Source organism: Myotis myotis, unplaced genomic scaffold (genome assembly GCF_014108235.1).
Source record: "Myotis myotis isolate mMyoMyo1 unplaced genomic scaffold, mMyoMyo1.p scaffold_m19_p_13, whole genome shotgun sequence".
NCBI lineage: Eukaryota > Metazoa > Chordata > Mammalia > Chiroptera > Vespertilionidae > Myotis > Myotis myotis.
The window spans coordinates 28,759,452-28,784,560 of record NW_023416317.1 but is presented as its reverse complement, the minus strand read 5'-3'; the positions used below and the strand labels follow the sequence as shown (position 1 = coordinate 28,784,560).

The 25,109-nt window shown below is 46.1% G+C and overlaps 1 protein-coding gene across 10 annotated transcripts in view; it reads right to left on the bottom strand.

The window, feature by feature from the left end:
- Positions 1-1,475: 1,475 nt before the first annotated feature.
- Positions 1,476-25,109, bottom strand: part of DBR1 (debranching RNA lariats 1) — a 35,144-nt gene continuing 11,510 nt past the window's right edge. For 6 of the 10 annotated variants that reach the window (XM_036332460.1, XM_036332461.1, XM_036332467.1 and 3 more), the window contains 2 exons: positions 18,982-19,417; positions 14,082-16,061 (listed from right to left, as the gene is read on the bottom strand). In XM_036332460.1, the coding sequence (XP_036188353.1) occupies positions 15,447-16,061; positions 18,982-19,417 (1,051 nt within the window). In that variant the 3' untranslated portion in view covers positions 14,082-15,446. Of the gene's footprint in view, positions 1,728-14,081; positions 16,062-18,981; positions 19,418-22,739; positions 24,685-25,109 lie in introns of those variants that run through there. The other 4 variants (XM_036332469.1, XM_036332470.1, XM_036332463.1 and 1 more) reach the window with 4 other exon arrangements.

Here is a 25,109-nt window from a genome sequence, read left to right as displayed (position 1 = left end):
CATGATTCTGGCTCTCTCTTCCTTCTGCTGACTCACCAACTAAAAATGGTTTCCCTACCCGGACCCAACTCTATATGATATTTTAGTTCAGTTTCTACTACCACCAAAGCATAATCCATGTTTCTCTCAGTTTAAATTCTTCTCAAGAGAGACTGACTGACCACTAGCCAATGAGAAATTGCCATTCCTCTGTGAAGGGTGCACCTCTGATTCTATCAGTTCTGCCCCTGTATAGCAGAAACTGTCGGCTTGCCTACTCAATAACAATTCTACTATTATCACCTTTACTTGCTAAAAAAGTGTATCCACCTCTCCCTCCTCTGACCCTATCCTCAGCTCAAAGGATATACATTCTGTTGCTGTAAGTCAATTATAGTGACTAAATCTCCTTCCAGTGATTGGTATAGGCAGTGGTCAGCAAACTGCAGCTCGCGAGCCACATGCGGCTCTTTGGCCCCTTGAGTGTGGCTCTTCCTAAGCCTTAGGAGTACCCTAATTAAGTTAATAACAATGTACCTACCTATATAGTTTAAGTTTAAAAAATTTGGCTCTCAAAAGAAATTTCAATCGTTGTCCTGTTGATATTTGGCTCTGTGGACTAATGAGTTTGCCGACCACTGGTCTAGGGGAAAGAGCACACGGCCTAGTTTTAACTAGTGATTCGTTAAAGAAAATCTGTTTGAGGAGTCTTAGAAAGATTTCTTCATTCTGAATGAGCATACAGCAAAACAGAGCCCTATCTCCCAAAATATACACACACATGCACACAAACACACATTTTTCCTCCATCTAAGTATAACTGTGACTAGATGTGATGATTGAAAGTGCTAAAGCCAGGTTGCTACCAGCCAGAAAGTAAAGCCAACTCGTGGATTAGGCTAGAACAAGAGAAGCCTGGGGAAGTGAAGCCAGAGCTCTAATTTATGCTCCTCATCGGCAGACATCCCATCGCTGAACTTTTTGGAATGTGTGATAATTAACGTCTTTATTACTTCGCTCAATTTTGGTTGGGATTTGCTATTACTTAAAGCCAAGGCATCCTAATCGAAACAAGCATAGACCCACAGGCCAGGCTTTTATCAGAGGCCATGGGTAGTACAACTCCCATGCCACACAAATACCCACTGTGTCACATGGGTTTGATGGACTTGGGGAGCATGAAGACTGAAGACTATCATAGGATATACCATCTCAAGGGAAGAAAAGTGATAAACAACAAGTTTACCTCAAGGATGAGCAGGGATGATTCTGGATGCAGTGTGATGGTTGTCATTTTGATTGTCCTCTAATCTAGTATGTATAGATTTGTATCTGAGTTCTAGAGCAAGTGCACTGCAAAAAAATAAATAAATAAAGTGAAAAATATCAACAACTGTTAGTGGTAGAAATGGGGTTCTTGTGGTGTCCGCCTGGGGACCCACACATGGGAGATTAGGGTGTTGAGGTTTATTGAAGGTGGAGCAAACACAAAGGACTGTCTGGGTTCAGCTCTATCCTGCTGTGGGAAAAAACCCAGCCTTGTCTTTATCAGGCCCAGAAATAGGGCCCGTGACCAGAAATTCTATGCCAGTCCAAGGCTTAGTCCAGTTCAGTCTCTGTCCTCCTCCGGCTATCTTAGTCTGTTCCCGGCTGAGCTTTGGCTGGTGCTGAGTCAGGCCTGTGCTTGGAGCCCACTTGGAGTCCATGCAGCTGCCAGACCCCAGATGGCTGCTAGGCCTGCATGACTGCTATGGAGAGAGAATGCACACACTTCAGAGTCAAGCACATTACAGAAAAAAAACAGAGAGGGAGGGAGCACTTTGTTAAGCTTGAATTATATCATCTTAGGCTTAGGAAGGAGATAATGTAATTTTTAAAATAACCAATCAATTTCCCTGTTTTTCATAGGCTTGTGTTCGGTCCTTCCCCTAACCGATCCATTTTCTATGTCTTCTGGAGTTCTGTGTCCCTTATCCTAACGGATCCTTTTCTCAGGCCAGACAGACAGGTCTTCATGGTCATTCCCCCCTGTGCCATCTTGGCTTCTACTGCACATGTGCCCAGCAGAAGAATTTCCCCTTTATTTTTTATTCCTCCCCACCCCACCTCCACAGTCCAGGCAAATGGACCAGTTGTATCCTGGGGCAATTGAAAAACTGGTCCTTCCTCCTTCCATGCGGGAGGGAGGGCTGGCAGGGCAATGCTTTGATACCCTGGGATGCCTATGAATGCTGCAACTTCCTAGTGAAGCAGGCCCATCATGCAATTCAGCTCCCCAGTCCATCAGGCTCAACAATGTCGATTTCCTTTGCTCCTCCCTCTTCCACTAATATCTAGCTACCTACACTAGCACAACTACTTCACTAAAAGATCTATGGCAGCCCTGGCCAGTTTGGCTCAGTGGATAGAGGGTCAGCCTGTGGACTGAAGGGTCCCAGGTTTGATTCCAGTCAAGGGCACAGGCTCAATCCCCAGTAGGGGGCTTGCAGGGGGCAGTCTATCAATGATTCTCACTCATCATTAATCTCTCTCTCTCTCTCCCCCCCCCCCTCCTTCCTTGTCTCCCTCCCTCCCTTTCCCTTACTCTCTGAAATCAATAAAAATATTTAAAAATAAAAATAAAATCTCTGTGGCATGCTGAGACGTGCTAGTAGCTTTGGTGCCATGGCCTGTCTGTGCTAGGAGACTAATCTAAAATTTTCTGGGTGGGTGGAGAAGTTTTTTAGTCTTGGACACCTGTTTAGAATCAGAGTTAGATCTTTTTTAAAAGGTTTTTTCTTTTACTATATTTTTATTGTTTGCACTATTACAGACGTCCCCTCCCCCTCCCCCCACCTCCACCGTTGGATCTGAAATGCCAGCTCAGAGTGATTCCAACTGACTGTAGTTAGAAGGACTCAGGCATGCGGGAATGCCGTGATCAATTATCAGTGTCTGTGGAATTGGCTGGGGAATGGCGGCAACATGTCACACACTCGCCCTCCTGCATCCCTTCTGAGATGGACCTCAGCCAATCACTCCCCGCATCAGAGTGAGGATGCCCTCCCTTCAACACCCCATGTTATACATTTAAAAATCTTTTATATGTTATTTATTCATAAGCAAAACTACACTTACTAAAGTGTACTGTCTCCAGCCATTCTCATCACTGTCAAACAACCCACCAAACCCAAGAGCCATCTCATCCTATTTATTGTCCTTTGTGCGTTAAAGTACATGACAATCCTCAACTAGTGCTATTTCTTGAAGAACAACAGCACTTCACCTAGTGAATTTCACTTCAGGATTTTAGTACTTTTGTTGTTTTTAGTATTATTCTTGTTTTCCTTCTTCGTCCTAAAGATTTTTAACCATGAGTAGCTTTGACATGCTTCAAAACTTCTTTTGTTCTTTCAGGGAGCTTTTGGAGAGGGTCCAACTTCACAATGTCCCTGTGAAACAGGGCCATGGAGAATCCTTTGAATTTACTTCCACAAATATTTCTTGAGTACCTACTTTGTACCAGGTGCCATGACAGGTACAGAGATGAATAAAGAAGAAAGAGAAAGTATCGTTTGTTGAGATTCTGCTGTGGTATGCAATGTGCCAATACCACGCTCGTTTGAAGTGTTTCAGCTCGTTTCATTCCCATAACAACCTCCCAAAGCGTCATTATTACAATTACAGCTGAGAAAACGGAGGCTTGGGGAGGTTACATGGCCTGCCCAGCCACTCATCTAGTGATTAGTGGAGCTGGGATTTGGGTCTGTCTGACTCAGAGCCCAAGGTGTTTCAATGCATCACAACATGGGGCCCAATGACAAATATGGCTCATAAGGAAGTGGATGGGCATCCTGGGAAATTTGGAGTCATAGCATTTCCTAGCGAGCTGTATGAAAGTGGGCCCGTTATCACTTTGTAAAGTATTTCATTGTCTAATCACTATGCTGTACACTTGAAACTAACAGAAAGTAATATTGGTTGTCAATTGTATTTTAAAAATTAAAATTTTAAAAATAAATAAATAAATAAAAAATAAAGGCTTCCGCTAAGGGAAAATAAAAAGTGGGCCATTTACCAGTACTAACCTCTCGTAGCCTCAGAAGCCCAGTCAACAGGGTTTGCAAGGTTGTAAAGCACCTATTGTTATTCCCAGCTTTGTAAATTACCATTTCTCAAAGGGGCGGGAGCCGTTTTCCTACACACCAAATTCTCAGAACTTGCAATGGCTACGAATTATGAAACCTAGAAGTAAGTTAACAAGATGTTGCTGCATGGCTTTGAAAAGGTATGCCAGTTACTGGAAGACTCTCAGGAGAGTCTGCAATAAAAGAAAATCCCAAATCAGAGGCAAGTTCAGAGACTTGCATTCCTCCTCCCAAGTCTTCATTCAGTAGAGCTACTGGCCAGGAATGACAAGAGGACTCGCCATTGTTCAGCCTGCTCATGAATTTGCATGAAAAGTGATAAACAACATGACCACCAGGTCGGGCCCCCTGGAATAGCCAGGCATCTACAGTGAGAGGAAGGCCATTATCTACACTGCCTGGAATCCTGCTGCAAATCTTTACAGAAAGGCACAAACTCACATTGGATCAGGCTTTGGCTGGCCTCCCGGGAATGCTGACTCTGTTTGTTAATGCCAGGACAAGTGCGTCCCTGAATGAGGAAATTGACAGGACACCTGTCTCTGCATTGAAACCTGATTAAAAGGGAGTCCAGCCCCTTCTGTTCTCTCAGGAGTCTTCACAGTTTCTAAGCTGTTTAGTTCTTTGTGATTCAGTAATTTTCATGGCAGGAAGACTCCAGCCTTACTTTTTCTAGTGATAATCCATTCACAGTGCAGCATGAATGCTCAGGGAACAGGTTGCCTCCTCAGGAGAGAGAAGGATCATTGCCTAAGTGGCAGGATGTGAATAGGAAATGAAAACTCATCCCCAATACACCCAAAGCTCCCCCTTCAAATAAAGACTTTTCCCTATCTCCTATTACTGATACTGTGAATTCTCAATCCTACCAAAGGTTTTCGTGAAAGAGCCCCCTTAAAAACAGAGAAATAGTGCCCGGCTGATGTGGCTCAGTGGTTGAGCATCGACCTATGAACCAGGAGGTCACAGTTCAATTCCTGGTCAGGGCACATGCCCGGGTTATGTGCTTGATCCCCAGTAGGGGGCATGCGGGAAGCAACCAATCAATGATTCTCTCTCATTGATATCTCTATCTCTCCCTCTCCCTTCCTCTCTGAAATCAATAAAAATATATTTTAAAAAAAAACAAACAGGGAAATAGTGAGGATGGTTGCCCAACATTGTGAATATACTAAAAAATAATGAATTATATATACTTTAAAGTGGTGAACTTTATGTTATACAAATTAAATCTTGATAGTAAAAATATTTTTTAAAACACACACAAGGGATGGGGATGGGGGGCAATAAGGGGATAAGGACACATATGTAAAACCTTAATAAAGAAGAAACACACACACACACACACACAGACACACACACACAAACACACGAAACTCGGCCTTGAAAAACTTGTCCTTGAGAGGTCTGGAGGGCCAGACTCAATTGGAGAGTTCTAGAGAGAGACTTCTGTGCTTCTTGCATTCTGTTGCATTATATAACTGTATTAATTGTTGTAATTTTTTTAGTTAAAGTTATTTACCAGTCAAAATGCTTAACTTTTATCCCCTCACATTCAAATAAATTAAAACCCCAGAAATATGTTCCTTAGTTTCCCAGGGATTTGGAGAACCTGTGGCAGCACCGCTGGCTTGTGGGCTTGAGATGCATGAGAGGAGAGCCAGCTTGGCAGGTGTGAGTCCCAGGGTATGATCCAGGGATGAGTCCTTGCTGTGGGACCCTGGTCTGGTGAGGTCACCAAGAGCATCCATTGTCTACTCTGCTAAGTCAGGAAGCCAGCACCTACTATAACATGAAACATACCCAAACAGAAAATACACTTTATGTCACAATAATAATTGTCAAAAAAAAAAAAATTCACAACCGCAACAGCTTCAAAACACCACAGGTACAGACGTTTCCACTCACTAGACCGTGGCTCCAGAGTTGGAAGAGCTTATTCAATGCAGAAGAGCTCCCTGAGGTAAGCAAGGAACAAACATTCAATAGAAGGTTTCCAGGTAAATCAAGAAAGAAACGTTCCATCCAGTAATGGAGACCTGTGAAGGCGAAAATTAGGACGGACTTCAGACTCTGATCAAGAACAAAATGAATGTTTGTCTTCAGAACAATGCTTACTTTAATACATCAGCTGGTAAAGAGGTGATTATATCAAACAGGAAACTTCAATTGGAGGATCTACATCCATCCTAACCCATCAAAACAGCCTCACTTCTCTTTCTATGCCCAGTGTACAGAGGCCTAGAGCTCAACTCTACAAATGCGAATGTAGATGTGGTCATCTTAGTGAGGAGACAGGAAGGAGCACCCATGGCCTTAGCCCCTGGCAGGTAAGGGGCCCCAGGCCTCATCGACTCTGTTCTTTTACTGCTTTCCTGGGAATTGTCTAAATCAGTGTAAGTTGCTATTATTGTTCGTGGATGGAGGTGGCCAACCATATACAGAAAAATAAACCCTATATCTGCATCTAGGAAATGCAGTTAATTACCCCATTGACCTTTACATTTAGTATACTTCAATTTTAAGAAATAATTTTAAAGATATGATTCCTCCAATTTAAAATCATATTATATTCCAGTAAGAATAAACACAAACAAGTAAGTCCATGCTTAGAAACACTGTGGTGAAATTGTAGAATTGCAGAAATAAAGAGAACATTTTAAACTTAAATCAAGAAAAAAGAGAGGTTGACTACAAAGCAAGAGCATTTGGGAAATAACAGACTTTTCCAGAACATAATGGAATCATATCTTTATGTAATGATGGAAAGCAATTACCATCCTAGCATTTTATACCTAAATATTCTATCATTTAAGAATGAGAGTGAAATCTTTTTATTTTCTATTTAATTTTCTTCTATTTCACTTAACTCTAATGGCATACAATCCAAGTAAAAGCATAGAGTGTTCCTAAGCTCATCCCTTACCCCTCAGTCAGGTTGCCACCCCCAAACCTTTTCAATATAGAAACTGTCAACCACCTATGACTAAAGACTGTATTGAGAGTGCCTGAATCCACACTCTAGAATGAGAAAAATCTACCAGTTTATAGGGTATTAAACCTAAGTATATTTGCCACCTAGCCTGCAATAGCTAATGAATAAAAATTATGTGATCAATTATATATTATCACACTCAAAATATTGATGGTCCAAGCCCCTATGCACTGGACTAATAGGAAGTTCATTCTTTGCTGCAGCACCTTCCCCAAACTTCTCAGATTTCTCATAATTTACATTTGAAACCCAAATGTACCTACCTCTACCCATGGGTGGTTCTGGATGAGATCATGTTCCTCCCTAGCGGGTCCAAAGTGCCACATATACACAGAACCTCTGCCTGTACCCACCCTCAACTCTCCCCCACCCTGTGATGTACCACCCCCTTCCCATCTCATGGATGTACCTCATTCTCTCCCCTCTGGAGTCCAGACTACCATTTTCTGGCTTCTTGGAGGCCACTCTCAACTGCTGTCTACGCCACTGCAGATCTGCCTCTGGCCAGTTGTTCCTTTCTCCCCCAGAATGTGGCTGGCTTCCCTTCTGAGGCCCAGTTCTCTCACAGAGCTGTGTGGGCCCCTCGTGGTACAACTGTGAACCCCATACTTCCTAAATGGCTTTTTCAAAAGTCCTTTTGTTTCTGCTATACATTCACCACAAAAGAACTAATTCAAAAGCCAAAAGAAAAAACAGACAATTGTGTGACAAATGGCTTAGAGCCATGAAATAGTGATTATAAATATAGGCTTTAAACATTCTGAAATGAGGCAGTTCTAAATTTTCAAAGAACAAAGAAAAAGAAAAATGATTTTGTCAATATCAAAAGGACTTTCCAGTTCTAATTAACAAATTGACAAGCCTTTTTAAAGGTGAAAGTGAATTTCTACAGCCTGAGGCATTCATGGGATTCTAGAATACTATAAATCCTGGAGATTGTCGCTGCCGACCCCCTCACTTCAAGATTGAGAAGAAGAAAGTTTACATGACTCTCTCAAGGTCACAAAACACGTTTAAGGCTGTCAAGATTTGAATCATAGCTCCTGACTCCCTTCTCCAGGTCCTTCCCACTCATTCTACAATAGAAGTTGCTTTCACAAATGGGCAAGAATCCTCAGGATTATATTAATAAATATCCAGCAGTGGTTGCTGTGGAGGTGGTAGTGACGGTGTTACGTATATGTGCTGGAATGTTAAGGAGTAGTGGACAGTTCAAGGGCAACTCAAGGGCACATCCGCCAAAGCTGAGATTCAGTTATGACTGGGTATATCTAAGGGACAGGACTGGGGATCAAGATGCAGCAGGTACAGATGAATCAATTAAATGTATCTATACATGAAATAGTACAGCAACTGAGGAAGCAATGCAGGCACAGGATTTTTCAGTGAGGAATTGCCATGCATGTCGGATATTCCCAGGATGGGGAAAACCCAAAAATGAGGCTTCTTGAGAGCACAGGTTGTGGAAACCCATCGATACCTGTTGATTGCCTTTTCCATGCAAGGCTCTCAGCTGTGCCTGGGTAACACAAAGGTAAGCAGGAAAGCAAGCCAAGTCCCTGTTCTATACCCTGTCTTTAAAGATTTTTTCAGTCATAAGAGAGTTGCCTGGCAGAATAAGACAATTTGCCAACTCCTGCCCCACCTGTCCTGGAGTAGTGGTGCAGGCTGGAAAAACACTGGTTATCTCTTGCAGAGAAGTTCATGTTAAAAGGTTCTTGGGTAGCCATCCACTTTGTGGCCCACAGCGCCACCGTGTGGTAGGCACCAATTGACTGATGGTGCATAAAATGCAACTGAAGCAGTAGTAGTCTTTAAGCCAACCTATCATTTCTGGTCCAGGAACTCTTAAATACTTTCTCTGTATGGATATTGTGCTGAACCAACACAAAGAAAAGGCTGTTGAATCTTACGGTGCAATGGACTCTTAGTGATCAGCCACCAGGCCCTAGTTGTCACCCATCTCCTCTGTAAGATCTCTGACTGTGGTCAGACTCATGGAGTCATTGAGCAGTGGCAGCTGCTCATTCCTTCAGACCACCCATTTGATCCATCCTGCTGGTGGGCTCTGTTGAAATAAAGCTTCATTGTCCACAAGAGCCTAACCATGACCAGCTATTGGTAGTGGCAGGACAGTTCGGATCATTATCTTTTCCTTGGATCAGGTCCTTCGATTCACCACTTTCTGACCTTTACTTTTGAGTCCTCTCTATGCCTTGGAAATGTTTTTCTGTCTGCTACTTGCTTGGGTTAGTTCTTCTCTCTTGCCTTGTCATTAAAGGGATGAGGTATGAAGACACTCCTGGCACAGTAACTGACTTGGAAGTGGCCCAGTTTGGCTTATCTGATGGCGAGTGTCTGCTCTGTGCAGACACAAGTGACACAAGAGTCAAAAACACATCCTCCTCCCCACAGAACGTAGCAAATGCTGGTGCCTGGCTGCTGCATTTTCTAAAACATTGGGCCTGCGCCATTACCTCCAGCAGGGAAACAGGCTTTAACCATCTGTAACAGCGACAGGCATGAACACAGATGTAGAGCGGGCCATGCAGGTGCTGGGTGATTCGTTTCCTCCTTGGTCTAGAGAGGACTTGATGGATCTTTGTAGCTCCCCTCAGGCACAGGGAAGAGGTTCTGTTGACTTTAGAGGTTGCTCTACTTAGATTCCTTCTGCACTCAGAGTTTGAGTATAGTACATAAGTCAACCAATTATGGTATCGATCTCACTTTAGATTTTACTAAGCTGGAAATGGGCTTAATCTTTATCTCAGTTACACACCTCTGCCAGGTTCCAACCGCAAGACCAAAGCATCTTCTCTTCCATAAATTGTGGGCTCAGAGTTTGGGGGGGTAAAAAGCCTTTCCCAGATTGCATCCATATAAATACAACAGACTTGAAATCAATGCCATCCCTACGTGAAAAGTTGATTATTGAAGTTACCTCAGTGTCACCCCAATAAATTCAATTTTTAAAAGTCATCAAATGGTTGTTTTTAGGTGAAAACAAAAGGTGACAAACATGCTACTTGTGGTGTAAGAGCAGAGAGAAAATGGGGCTATTTGTATTTGCATAAAGAAACCCTTAGATAGTATGAAAGAAACTGCAAGTGGTCGCCTGTGGACAGTGGTGGGTGTAGGGGACAGGTGGACAAAGACGGGGGTGGAAGTGAGACTTAACGTAGTGTACCTTAATGTATTTCTCCTGCTTTAGGAATGAGGTGGAATGCATTTCCCATTTGTAAATGTTTCCAATAAAATAAAACCGTCCGATGAGATTCCTGGAGTGGGAGGGACACTGTGTGCCTGACTCTGAGGCCCGCCCTTTCACCCCGGGGCTCTCTGCAGGCAGAACCTAGGCTGCTGTGAATGGGCTTCCTCTTCAACCTGCCTCTCCTCAGGGGCATTTTTATAGACTCGGCTTCCTCCGCCCTGAAGCCTGCTGTTCTCTGTCCACTGGTCTCAGGATCTGAGTCCTTCCCTTGGGGCTCCCCCTGAACCATCACTGGGGCCCACAGCCCTCTGGTTCTCTCCTGGGTGGGGTTTCAAAGAAGGGCCCGAACACAACATGGCCAGGCATCCACCTGAAGTTTATTCCGCCGGACACACAGCCAGCTCTCCCTCCCAGCTGGCCTCCATTCCCGGCAGCTTTAAGGACACGTGGCGAGCCAGCACGGCCACGGCATGCTCAGCGCCAGGGCGCCGTATGTGCCGCTCCAGCTCAGCCTGGTTCAGTGACCCTGAGAGGGGGCGGTGAAGGATGGAGGAAAGACAGACAGGAGAATGAAAGCTGGGGCTCAGTGGGACGCTGCTCCCAGATGGAGAGACAGCGCCATGGACTACAAGCTGTGTCTTTATTTTATAGCAGATTCCACCAGGCAAAGATGGTCAAGATATTTACAGCATTCTCGTGGGTTTCAATCCTACTCAACTACATGCACCTGAACGCTATCAAGCCCACATCACTCAGGCACGTGGGGCCACGTGTTCGGACCGTAGGTTCAAGCTCACAACTACAGCTGTTGGCTATAATTGTGCTGGGCGGGCTCTGCCCTCCACGCTGGGACGTGCATGTGGCCACGAGAGGACTGTGCCCTCTCATCAGTCCGAGGCTTGAACCTGTCCAAACACTGTAGCCGCTCTCCACAAGGACATCTTTTTAAAAGACTGTGTGTCCACAGTTTGGTCAAAAGGCCATTTTACGTTTGTTCCACAAAAGGATTTTAAATTGAAAATTGGAGGTACGGATCTAACTGACATCTCTCAGGAGTATTTTAGTGAAAAAAGACCACGTACTGACATAACCCGTCTTCCCAGGTTCAGAATTGTTAGAAACCAGCACTGCTTCTCACATCGAGAAAAGCAGTTAGAATAGAGTACTGGTGTCTTCTCTCCCCGGGAGGAGCCACTGCCTCTTGGGAGAGTTTCTCCCTCTTCAGCACCTAGGCCATCAGACCCCATAGAACCCTCCCCCTAGGGGTGGGCAAACTTTTTGACACGAGGGGAGGGCCGCCAGAACAAAAGCATGGATGGAGTGTTTGTGTGAACTAATATAAATTCAAAGTAAACATCATTACATAAAAGGGTACTGTCTTTTTTTTTTAGTTTTATTCATTTCAAATGGGCTGGATCCGGCCTGCAGGCCGTAGTTTGCCCACAGCTGCCCTAGAGCCATAGTTCTCAACCTTCTGGCCCTTTAAATACAGTTCCTCATGTTGTGACCCCCAACCATAAAATTATTTTCATTGCTACTTCATAACTGTAATTTTGCTACTGTTATGAATTGTAATATAAATATCTGATATGCAGGATGGTCTTAGGTGACCCCTGTGAAAGGGTCGTTCGACCCCCAGAGGGGTCGAGACCCACAGGTTGAGAACCGCTGCTCTAGAGGTAAGAGGACAGGTGGCCTAGGGACAGGTGGCATTGCAGGAGGTTAGCCCTGCTGACCAGAACTGGCCCTTGCTGCAAGGGGCCTGTAAGGAGGTTCAGAACAGCCCGCCAAGTGGTCCCCTCAGTTACACAAACGAATTCCGTTTTCTGTTCCCAAATGAAGAGTATAATTTCGTGGGACCATTGTGTCTGGTTGGATGGTATCCAAACAAGTTTCCACATGAGGATGATGTCTCCAGAGCCTTGGTGTTCACAGACACAGACAAAAGATCGCTTATGCGCCACTTGACTGAGGGACCAACCTCCTCTAAATGGGGCTGTTCTCACTGGCCAGTCCCCAGCTCCAGGGGGAGGTGTTAGGGACTTTGTGACAAAGGAGAGAGAGCAGCGCCTTGTCTGCTGATGGGGGTGTGAAAGGCCACAGCTAGAGCCCCTCACACAGCGGGCCTCTCTTCAAAGTCCAGTAGAAATCGAACTCCGGGAGAGAGCAGCAGGCCCCCGGCCTGAGGAGGGCTGGGTGAATGCAGCCCCTGCCCAGCCCTCCAGGGCCATCCTCTGCTGGCCTCTGGACCCTTGTCCTGTACTAAGCAAGTCACCCCTGGACTTTATCTGCAGCCACCTCAATGGAGACCCCTTTGCTGCTTCCTGCTGAACTCCAGGCCCAGAGGGCAAGGGGGCGGAACCAGCGATCCAATGACTTTGTTTTTAAATCATCTCATTACTAAAAGAGCCCCCTTTACCTACAGCACTTAAAGCACTAAGCCACCCCACATCGCTTTACTTTTTAAAAAAAGGAAAAATCCAAAGCTCTTCTCTCTGGGAAGCCCACTCCTGGGGACTCAGTCATTTCCACTCCTCTCTGGGGTACCTTGGTTCAGAGCAAACCTCAGGAGCAGAGGGTGAAGAGCCAAGCCAGGCCTCTGGAGGCCAAGCCCAGGTTCAGGTCCCCAGCTCCGGGGCGGGAGTCCTACAGGAGCCTGGAGCAGCTGTTTAGCTTCCTGCCACCCCTGGCACCGATGGCTGGGACTGCAAGGATTTTCCCTACCTGTTTCTGTCCTGGCATAGTTTTCCCATGCACCTTGGCTCAGCTGAGGGTCCCAGAAGACAGGAGAGTGGTAGCGTTCCAGAGGTACCAGCTCTGTTTCTCCGCCTGGCCCCGCCTCCAGGTTTCCTGAACTGCCCCCAACAGCCCCAGGCCTTTGCCAGAATCCTCACCGCCCTGCAGGCCCGGATGCTTCCCCAGCCTTGGGAATGCTGGTGCTCTTGGGGGCAGGGACAGAGCCACCTGGCCACCTCAGTGCTGCCATGTGCCAGGCCAGGGACAAGAGAACCTCTCTTCCCCAGCCACTAGAGGCCTAGGGTCTCCAACCAATCAGGATCTCCAGACAGGCACCCCACCCCGTGATAAAGAGGGGTGGAGCCTTTCCCCAATCATCCCCCCCTCCCCCCCGCCCAGCTATTTTTAGATCTATCGGATGGGGAAGGAGGGATTGCTGGGTTTAATCCCTTAGGAAAACCCAGGACCCAGGACCCATGTGAATGGCTCCCAGGCCTTGCTGAGAGGCCACCACCTGGAGCAGGAGGCTGGATGTGCTGCTGCAGGCGCACACACAGACACACACACACACACAGGCGCACACACAGACACGCAGCTCACTGGCCCTAATCTAAAGGGATCTTCCTGGTTTCTAGCTGTCCCACACTAGTCCCTTGGGTGAGTCCCAGGCCTGGTCAGCTGTCAACTACCCTATCACCACCATCCCTAAGCCAGTGGCCTGTCCTGTGCATCTAGCTGTGAAGCCCAGGACCAAAGAACTGTTCTCTCCTGACCCCTTTCCATAGCCAGCCCTTGCTTTGCTGAGACTCAGGTTTCGGGGAATTTTTGTAAGGCCTTTCTCCCACCCCAGTGTCAATCTGCCAGGCTCTGTATCTTGGGGCAGCCAAAGCAAAAGCCTGTGGGAACATGTGTTGGTGAGAATGTGGAGAAACTGGAAGCCCATGCATTGCTGGTGGGAGTAAAAAATGATACAGATGCTGTAAAAAAAAAAGGGGGGGGGGAATGGTGATTCCTCAAAAAATTACACATAGAATTAAAATATGGTCCAGCAGTTCCATTATTGGGTGTATACTCAAAAGAACTGAAAGCAGAAACTCAAATTTTGCACATACAAGTTCCTAACAGCATTGTTCACAATAGCCAAAAGGTGAAAGCAACCCAAGTGCCCCTCCACATATGAATGGATTAAAAATGTGGCCCATCATACATACAATGGAATAGAATTTCCTTTAAAACAATGGAATTCTGATAGATGTTACAACATGAACCTTGAAAATATTATGCTAAGAGACATAAGCCAGACACAAAAGGACAAATATTTACATGATTTCACCTGTACATCATAACTAGAATAGTCACATACATAGAGATATTCCAGAAAATACAGTAGCGGTTACCAGGGCTGAGAGGGGGTGGGGGGAGATAGGGAAGGAGGAGTTAGTGTTTCATGGGGACAGAATTTCACTCTGGGAAGATAAAAAAGTTCTGGAGATGGATGGTGGCGATGGTTGCACAACAATGTGAATATACTTAGTGCCACTGAATTGTACACTTTAAAACGGTTAAAATGGCAAATGTTATGGTATGTATATTTTATCACAAGTTTCTAAATGCTAAAAATGTCACTGGGGCAGGACCAGGACCTAGGCATGCTTATCTCTCCAGGGGTTCCTACTACCCCCTGCAGGGGAGGGAAGAGCCTAGGATTTGGAGTCAAAGATTCATTTACATTCCACATTCCCAAGCTGTGTGCCCCTGGGAAAGTCACTTAACCTCTCTGTAAAGCGGGGAAAATAAACTCTACCGAGCAGGGTCATCATGAGACACAACTTAGCTAAAGCACCTCTAGGCTCAGCCTGGGGCCTGGCAGTCGGTGCGTGTCCCCTGAGTGCAGCCCAGTGTGAAATCTGGGGCTGAGAGCATTTGCTTCGCAGCTCTGTCCCCATGTGTCCCTGGCGTGTGTAGAAAATAACTCTGAAGGTAGCTGTTTGTGACTGCCACTTCCACCAGCCTCGATTTCCCCCTGTGCAAATGGGTCACCCTCTTTTGCACGGCTGTTGTGAGCAAGTGGACTTGGCATGCACCCTGGTCTACTTTGCTGGTAAGGCTAAACGCAAAGGACTGCATCCTCAGCTGACCAAGACCTGACATGCACGTAACCCTCACCTCCTTCCCTTACCTGGGCAGAGTTCAACATTCAATACAGCCAAGAGTTCTTGAGTGCCCACCGTGTGCCAGGCTCTGTCCCAGGTCCAGAGGATACCGAGGGTGGGTAGAGGACTAGATCACTGAGCCCCTGGGGAAAGTGGAGGTCAGGGGGCAGCGAGGCCCCTGGGGAAGTAAGGCCCCCGGAGAAGCGTGTATCTAGTTCCACGATGTGGCAGCAACAAACTTGGCTCTATTTGTTTCCTGTGCCCGACTCCCCAGCCACCGACCCCTCTGGGCCTCGAATCAGGTCCCTGTAAGTCCTGGGACAGTGCTTGCGGTAGAGGTTTTCCACCAGCGTGTTGCTGCCTCTCACCACACCCTTCCCTTCCTGGTTCATGTAGTTCCACAGGTGCAGGGCGTAGGAGTCATTGAAGCTCGGCTCTGGGCTCCACACTTCGTAGTAGCGCCTCCACTCAGGGTAGGAGATGGGGTAAAACCTTTGGGGGTGCAGAAAGGACACGTTCAAGCACCGCAGGTCGCTCAACTCCTGGAAGTCCTCCAGCTTGCACCACACTCTCAGCATCCTCGTCATCAGGTCGGGACCCTGGTTGCCCCAGATGTATGAGTTGTAGTGCTCGACGAAGTTCTCCATGCACTGCCACAGGAAGGCGTGGCGGGGGAGGAACCCGAACACCCCGTTACTGGAGTACCGGGAAGCCTGCGCGGCCAGGAAGTTCTCGGCAGGGATGGGCCTGATGGAGATGATATCCGTGTCCATGTAGACGCCCCCGTACTTCCAGATGATGGCCAGGCGGGACGCATCGGAGCTGACGTGGAGCCAGTTTCTCTCGGCACTGGCGTTGATCTGCAGGAGCAGGTGCAAATCAGCCCCCGCGGGGGGAGGGGGAGGGGGCGTCACAGCAAGAGGCCAGGCAAAATTGGGCTTTTGGCAAATAGATTTTTGGGAAGCGCGGCCTGCTGCCCCTCCCCAGCTGCCCTGGCACATTGGGTCATCCCTAATAGCTGGCCCCAGCTATCCTGAGGTGGTCTTACTGGGCCAGGACAAACCACACCAGCCCCCCCCGACCACCACCACCACTACCACCACCACCACCACCAAGGGTCACTAGACGCTAGCCCTGGTGTATGACTAGTTTGTGAAAAATGAATGTAGCATCTCCCAGAACAATTTGAGCAGAGATTTCTCTTCCCAAGGAGTTTGGGTAATGTTAGTTGGGCCCAGGTGTGGGGAGGCGGGGACCAGAGCCAGCAGGCTGCCTGGTCTTTACAGTCCTGGAGCGCCCTCTAGCGGCAGAGCACTGAGCGCGCAGGGACCCAGCCTGCATGTGCCCTTCACCTGGTCCCTCTCCACTCCCAGCCCCTGCCCAGCGCCTGCCCTACCGCTGCCCAGGGGACGCTAGTCGTCACCTATTTGTTAGAAACCCTGTGCTGGCAACTGCAGATGACACCTCAGTCGCTCCGCCTCCTGCTCAGGGCTCCAAGTTGAGATTTCCTGGCTCTTCAGGGGGAGAGATAGGAGCGCTGGGATCTACTAGTAAAGTCACATGGGGCAAGAGTGAAACTGACCAACTGCCTTTACCCCTTCCTCCCCCTACACACACACACACACACACACACACACACACACACACACACACACTCGGGCCTGTCGCTTGGTCTACAAAATCTGTCTTGCTGACAACAACCAGGGGCAGGTGTGTCCTTCACTCAGAAAACCCACCCAGGAAAGCCCCAGGAACGAGGCAGGTGGCAGTTTTCCTCTTTTGTAAACGAGGACTGTAGTGGCTGAATAATGGCCACACGACGATATCGGGCCCTAAGCCCTGGAACCTATAGCTGTTGCCTCATGGAGAAAGGGGTCTTTGCAGCTGTGATACATTGAGGATGTTGAGATGGAGAGACTATCCTGGAATATCCTGACGGATCCTAAATGCAATCACAAGCGTCCTTTATACTAAGGCTGATGGAGAGTTCACGCACGCACACACACACACGCACGCACACACACGCACACACACACACACACACGCACACGAAAGGGGAAGTGAAGATGGGGGCAGAGGCTGGAGTGCCCAGCTCCACAGGAAGGAGTGTTTTCTAGAGCCCCCCACCCCACACTAGGGGAATGGGCCCTGCCAGCACCTTGAAACCCACCCAGTGATACTGGTTTGGGATCTCTGGCCTCCACAACTGTTCTGTTCTCTTAAGTCACCAAGTGTGTAGCATTTTATTACCCAGCCTTAGGAAACCAACACAAGTACCTTCACAAATGGCCTCAATCCTGCCTCTTGGCCTGCAAAACCTAAAGTACTGACTTTCTGGCCCTTTAAGAAGAAAACACTTTCTGACATTTGGTCTAGCTAGCCTATGATTAGCGCTTAGATAGGACTTTATATAGTAAGCAAATGTTATTATTTTTATGTCATATTTTAGTAACTTTTTAAAAAATGATTTTATAAAATTAACATATTCTCATCACTGAATTCACTCCCAATTCATACTAAAACACCTGCCATTACTGTGTGTGTTGTTTTTTTTTCATCAGGTCTTTTTCTTCCAAATAGATTGGGGGAGGGGAGTTGCATAGCTAAAGTAATCTTACATTATAATGCAAGAGTATTTAATTCCATGTTGTAGTCTTCATAAGGTGGCACAGTTTAAAGCTCCATAATGGACTCATTGAATGGTTCTACTATAAGTTCCTTAAACATTACTTGATTGTGGGTCCTCATGAGAGAAATACTTAATTGAAATATTATTTCCTTATTCTGCTATTTTACTAAGATGAAGATTACAAAATTCTGAGATTTCCAGGAGTTTCTTGATCATCCTATATAATAAAAGCCTAATATGCAAATCGACCGAACAACAGAACGACCAGTCACATGATGCACACTGACCACCAGGGGGCAGATGCTCAATGCAGGAGCTGCCTCCAGCCTGCAGGCCCCAGGCCAGCCAAGGTGGGTACCAGCAGGGGCCCCCCGATCGCCCTTCCAGTCACCTCACAGATCAGCCCTGATCACTGACCAGGCCTAGGGACCCTACCCATGCACAAATTTCATGCATCGGGCCTCTAGAATCTTAATATACCCAATCTTATACAGCAGCACCCCACCTGATCAATTGTGAATTTTCTATTTACATAATTTTCATGTGAAATCTTGCCTAGTTTCCCCTTAAGGTGCAAAAATAGTTTAACATGGATGGGTTTAAAACTGGCAGGGAAAAATAAGGAGTATCCACAGCTAGAAAAAACACAGAAACTCATTCCGTTAAGAATAGCCTCAAACGGAACCTAGACACTAAGATAGAAAGCCAGAAACAAAAGACAACAGGAAAAGGTAAGTAACTTATGGTCTCTCCCAATTACTTGAATCAGAGCTCAACCCAGGCAAGAGTTAAAGGATCTGCCCAACTGGTGTGGTGCAGTGGTTGAACCAGGAGGTCACGGTTCCATTCCAGGCAGAGCACATGCCTGGGTTGTGGGCTCAATCCCCAGTAGGAGGCATGCAGGAGGCAGCTGATCAATGATCCTCTCTCATCATTGAAGTCTCTCTCTCTCTCTCTCATCCCTCTTCTTCTCTCTAAAAGTCAATAAAAACATATTTTTAAAAAAAAAAATAATAAAAGAGTTAAAGGCTCTGGGTTCTAGTCCTGTCTCTCACACTGAGTCCTTACCCTCAGTTTACCCATCTATAAAATGAGTAGGCTGTCTGTGGTCCCTCCCAACATGGGCATTCTAAGATTCTCTGAACACTTACTTGAGTGTACCATGAAGACAATGGAGTGTCTTCAAACAGGCTTTTCATATCCAAAGGGATGAGGAAAACGTTGTCTATTGCTGAGAGGAGGGAAAAGGCTGGGTTCGTGGAGTTTGGGGGCAGCTGCATGGAGCTGCTGAGACCCTTCATGAAGAACACCACCGGCTGCTCAGGATAAACCTTGGCAGCGGACTCCACAGCGCAGGAGACCAGCGGGGACGGCTCCGTCCTCTCAGAGGTCTCTAGGAACACAATGCTGCGTCCCTTGCCCAGAAGGGCTTCCGGCCCCTGCTGGGACTTGTGGGGGGGCAGACAGGAGAAGAGGCAGCTGGGCTTCAGGGTGAGCTGGTAGAGGAAGCCACAGGAGAGCAGCAGGATGACCAACAGGGAGAGCTGGAGCTCCTTCAGCATGTCCACGTCTCCCTTCTGGACGCTCCTTTAAGTCAACACAATTCATTAAAAAGCACATCCACAAAACCGGGTAAAGATAGCACACGCAGAAACAACAAAGGAGTATCGCTTCCAAGCTTAAATCCCAAATGAAACATAAGCAAATCAAGTCATGCAATATTCAAAAGAAAAATGTATTAACTGGAGTTTAACTGGGAAATTTAGGGTGATTCAAAATAGGGGGGGGGGAATCATTCATTAACAGAAAAACTATTAATCACATGCACTAGCTTATAGATTAAAGAAGAAAAGCTGCATGATCATTTTGGTGAATAGATGCCAAGAACAGGATACAATTCTGTTCAACAGAAGGCGTGCAGGAGGCAGCCGATCAATGATCCTCTGCTAAGTCTAACCAAGGCAATAAAACAAGAGAAAAGAATGTCTGCTATGAATTCTAGAAAGGATGAGGCAACAACATCACTAGTTGTAGAAAATATGATTGCCCACCTAAAAAAATTCAAGATAAGTTACTAAGAAACTAATAGAACTAAGAAGAAAATTAACCAGGGAAGCAAACTGAAGTCTAGAGTTAAAGAACTTGCCAAGATCACACAGTTAGCAGACCCATGCCTCTAACTCGGGCTTGCCTGTCCCTCTAGGACCCCCTTCTCCATAAACATTAGCTCTAACTCCAGGAGAGCAAAGATTTCACTTTTTCGATGGTCTATTTTTCACATTCCATATGACTCTTTTAGAAAACACAAAGCCAGTGAATCAGAGCTTACCTTCTAGCCTGAAACTTGCCGTTAGCCACTGTCTGAAGTCTTAGCAATGACCACAAGTTTTTCCTGCTATACTCTTTGATAAATCACCACCTAATCTTCCAACTCAACTACTGAGGGAAGTAAATCATTGGCCGAAGATTAACACTAAACACGAGTTCTCAGAAAGCTCCTCCCTTTAGTAAGTTCCCCCAAACACAGAGACTTGGGGACAATAAAGGCTTCGCACAATTTTTCAGGTGACCCACACACTAATCCTGCCTATTTGTGGATTTATCAAGGGGAGGGGGTTATAGGGTGACGACTTCATCTGGAGAAAGTTGAATATAACCCTGAAGCTAAAAGATATTGCACCTAAGCAGTTTAGTTTCCATCCAAATCATGAGCAGAGCCTTGGGAAAGTTTCATCATCAGACGACCCTGTAATTTGGGCCAAACTTTGCAAACACAGATTTGAGTAAAAGAAAAGAAAGTTCATCACCACCAATAAGCAGTGGACAGCCCCGGGAATCCAAGGTCCTGATGATTTGGAACCAGAATTTATTAGCCAATTTCAGTTACAGTGGCTTCAGGAAGGATCCTTTGCCCTGAGGCCCCCCGTGTGAGGTACAGCTTCCTCCAAGCCTCACAAGGTCAGGTTCATCACCCTCCACTGACGTGGCAACCCCCACATCTCCAAAGATAGTGTCGCTGTCCTGTGGTCTGTGCCCCAGTGCTCCTGGCATGAGTAGGTAGTTATCCTCATTCAGGGAGTCGCCTATCTCCAACTCAGAGCCTTCTCTCAGCCATGAGCAGGTAGCCACAGTTCCCCCTGGGTGCTCTGGTGTGAACCTGATCCTTCCTGAGTGTTTCTGCAGAGGCCTCCTGTCACCTGAGCCACTCTGCCAGGAACTCCCAGGGCTCCCAGATCATCCCTTTAGCCTTCCCTCTGGTGGGAACAGAACTGCCTTCCCTTCCTTCTGCTCCCCTTTCTGCCTTATCTGGCCTGTATCACACGGACTTTGTGTGGGTAGATGCCACAGCAGCAGCTCCTAACCTGGACTCCACAGGTCCCTAGAGGTCCCAGGATGGGCTTTGGGGACCCTGGGGCCATACCCTGCACCAGTCCCTTTGCCCTGAGTGCCACTGATGCACATTCCCTGTCCGAAGGAATGTCCCTGCTCTTTGATGCTCTATGACAAGAACTCTGTTCAAAATTCCTCCAAATGTCTGCCCCACACAATGGCAGGCTTGCTCCGACCAGCCAAGCAACCCCAGGGAGAGATCTGAGTGATATGTGTAATGGGTGGGTCTGGATACGCTGATGAAAGCCACATATGCATCCCGATGTCGTCTCCTTTCCTAAAAGCTTTGGCCTCCTGTGAGAGTTCCTGCTTCCTCCACCCCAATGTGAGCCAGAGCTGGTCAATGCAGTGGACTGTGGAGCCTGGGAAACTGCTACTGACTGATGAGGCCTTAGCAACGGTGGAGTGATGTAGCCCCACCCAGGATGAGGGCAAAACCTCTGAATCCAGTGGGTTTTTTTACATTCAATATTATCCCAGTATTGTCTTTATTTTACAATACTCTTCTGTGGATGTTCGGAGCTAGTCTGAAGAAAAGTTGGTACAGGGAGGAAGACCTTGGAATCAGAGCTGAGATTTCCCCCAACCCCCCAGCCCCACGGATAACCTCTGATAAACTCAACCGGGAAAACTTCAAGGTTTGGGCCCACACTCCCTTGGCTATAAAGGACTCACTGTATCAAGAAGGAAATTAAAGGAATTTTAACACGAAATGTTTGTTGAACTGAATTACACGTGAAAAGTGCACCTCTTAATTCTGTAGCTTCTTTGAACTCTTGATTTATTGTAAGAAGGAAATATTCGAGCCAACAATACTTGCCCTATTTACTTTGGAGCCCTTGGAACCACAGTTCCGGCTTTTAACATATTTGTTAATCAAGTGGGACTGATAAACTTGTTAAAGCATTCAGCTATTAACAGTGCAAAACCAATACAGAGTGATATCTTATCAACATTGTCAATTTCTGCCTTGGCTGGTAGTCAGATGGTTAGAGCATCCTCGTGATACGCCAAGGTTGTAGATTTGATCCCCGGTCAGGGCACATACAAGAATCCACCAATGAATTCATAAATAAGTAAAACAACAAATCCATGTTTCTCTCTCCCTGCCTCCCTTTTTCTCTCTCTCTAAACAATGAATTTTAATTTAAAAAAATACATTGGCTCTTGGTCGGGGTGCATGCCTGGGTTGCGGGCTCCATCCCCAGTGGGGGGTGTGCAGGAGGCAGCCGATCTATGATTCTCTCTCATCATTGATGTTTCTCTCTTTCCCTCTCCCTTCCTCTGTGAAATCAATAAAGGTATATTTAAAAAACAAACAAAAACAAAATTAACAAAAAAATAAAACCATTGCCAATTCCTTTCATCACTGTTCTGAAGCTCGAATGAAGACTAGAGACCTGGGTTTAGGTGCATGAACAGAGACAGTTCACTGCAGAGTGAGAGAGAATAAGTTCCCAGCCTAACACTTGGGAACCCATGTGGGAATAACGGAACAAGTGACATTATCAACATTAAATCCTGAAAAACAAATTTTTTTTTATTGAAAATCTGTGAATTCATGCCAGCATAAAATTCCCTGGTCCCATGACGATATTTTAAACTGTTCTGCGTGTCCAATGGTTCTAGCCTTGCATTTCTGACAATAATGCTTTTGTTCTCCACTCAGCCTTACCAGTCAAACATGCTCCTGTGTACAAAACCTTGCATAGCGATCAGGAAGGTATTTCTGGGTTTGTCCTGGAAATTACTGTGCTAACACGTGTCATTTTCCCCTTTTTTAAGTTTACTTACAGATAAAGGAAGGGATGGGGGTAAGGGCAGGGAGATAAGGGAAAACAGTTGTTCTCAGTGCAGCAGTTGTGCAGACACCACCCTTTCAGGCTGAAGAACAGGGTCTGCAAGATGCATACACTGAACAGTGGCTCCAGTCGGAGCGGAGGGCTGTGTGAACAAGCTTTGCTTTCAAGCTCTGTAAGTCGGTGTTTAGTCTCTTTGTTCTGTAAGGAACTGGAAACATCTTAGAGCCACCTGTGCCATGTGTCCACATGGCAGGGAACTTTGTAAAAACCGACTGGCTGTGAGAATGAGCAGTACCCGATGTGGCTGAAAGAAATGGTTGTGGACTGAATGTTTGTGCCCCCACCACCACATTTGGGAGAATGAAGCCCTAACCCCCAAGGTAATGGTATTTGGAGGCCTTTCTGAGGTCATCAGGTTTAGATGAGGTCACGAAGGGGGCATTCTTACAAGAGGGGAAAACAAAGATCCCTCTCTCTCTCTCCACAAGCATTCACCTCGGAAAGGCCAGGGGAGGACCCAGTAGGAAGGCAGCTATCTACAAACCAGAAAGAGAGTCCTCTCCAGGAACCCATCTTCACCTTGATCTTGGACTTTCCAGTTCCAGAACTGCGAGCAATAGGTTTCTGTTGATTAAGCCATCCGTCCGCGGTATTTTGTTATAGCAGCCCCAGCTAAGACAGAAGCCCCACTGTAAGCGTCTTCTCTTTAACCTCCTTCCATGTGTTTTCAAGTTTGTGTTGAAAACAATGAAAGTGAGTAGTATCTGTCTTTAAAGTAAGGGTACTCAATCTAGTAAAGAGATGAAATTTTAATATGTTTGTATATGAAATATACAAGGGCCTAAGGGCAAAGTCAATTCTCTATATAACTTCATTATTACAAAGTTAAGTCTTGAGTCAAAAAACCCAACTCTAAAAATATGGTCTTAAACATCACATATCTGTATGCAAGACAATAAACTGTCTCATGCTGCATCGTCATCCTCTGCAGCATAGATGGCTTGATTCCTCCTCTTAATTTTCTTTCTTTGTTCAGGTACAGACTCATCACTCAGCCTCTTCCCTGGTGCTCTGGTTAAGTCCTTCCCATCTCCAGACTCCACAGCCTCGCCAGGTTTCCCCTCTCCGCTACCTGGGGAACCCGATGTGTCATCAGAAGAAACAAACATGGAACCTGGCAGGATCCTGACATCAGAGAAGCTTGCAGAAAAGTCAGAGGCCAGGTCAGAAGAAGGTTCTAGGGATGTTGTATTCAGGTCACTATGTGCACTTACAAAACTATCTTCCTCTTCCTCTTCCTCTTCTTCCTCTAACACTATTTCATCTGGATTAGTAGAGGACAGGGCAGAGGTGTCTGTGTTATATTCACTGGGCTCTTCTCCAGAGTCATTACTGCCCCCTTCCTCCTGCTCTTCATATTCACCACACAAGTGGTGTTCTTCCTTGGCCTTCTGAAGACTGACATTAATGTCTGTGATGCCAAGTTTGGCACAAAACTCAGTAGTCTGAGGGTTGATCCTGTGAACCAACTGCACTTGTGTCTGTGGCTTGCTTGGGTCATGACAAGCAGCCGTCACGCTAAAGTTAAATGGAACTTTGAGGTCATGATTCAATGTTTCCAATACTTCATTCATAGCTTCTTCTGTTGGACTATAATCCCACCTATAAAAGTCCAAAACAATGGTCTTTTATACGTCATTGGCCCCAGACAACAAATTATGAAATCTAACTATGAACTTCAGGTACAAGGATAAAAAATAAACGATAATCTAAATTCCATTTAGTAAAATTACAGTTAATTTAACAAAGGACCATTTCAAAATAAAAACAATTCATAAGAAAAGCTGTCTATACAACCTAAAGCAAGTATAAGTTGTTTTAATGTGAACCAAATCTCCACCATATTAGTTTTGTGCATACTTAATCACTTATACACTTATTTGGGTTGGTACTCAACAATCCATTTTCCTGTAAACCATGAATTATTCTTACACTCATTTAACAGGGTTTTATTTTTTTTCTTAATTAAAAAAAGAGGGGGGCGACCACAAAAACCTTGCAAGCATAGTGAGAGCAAGTCCTAAAAA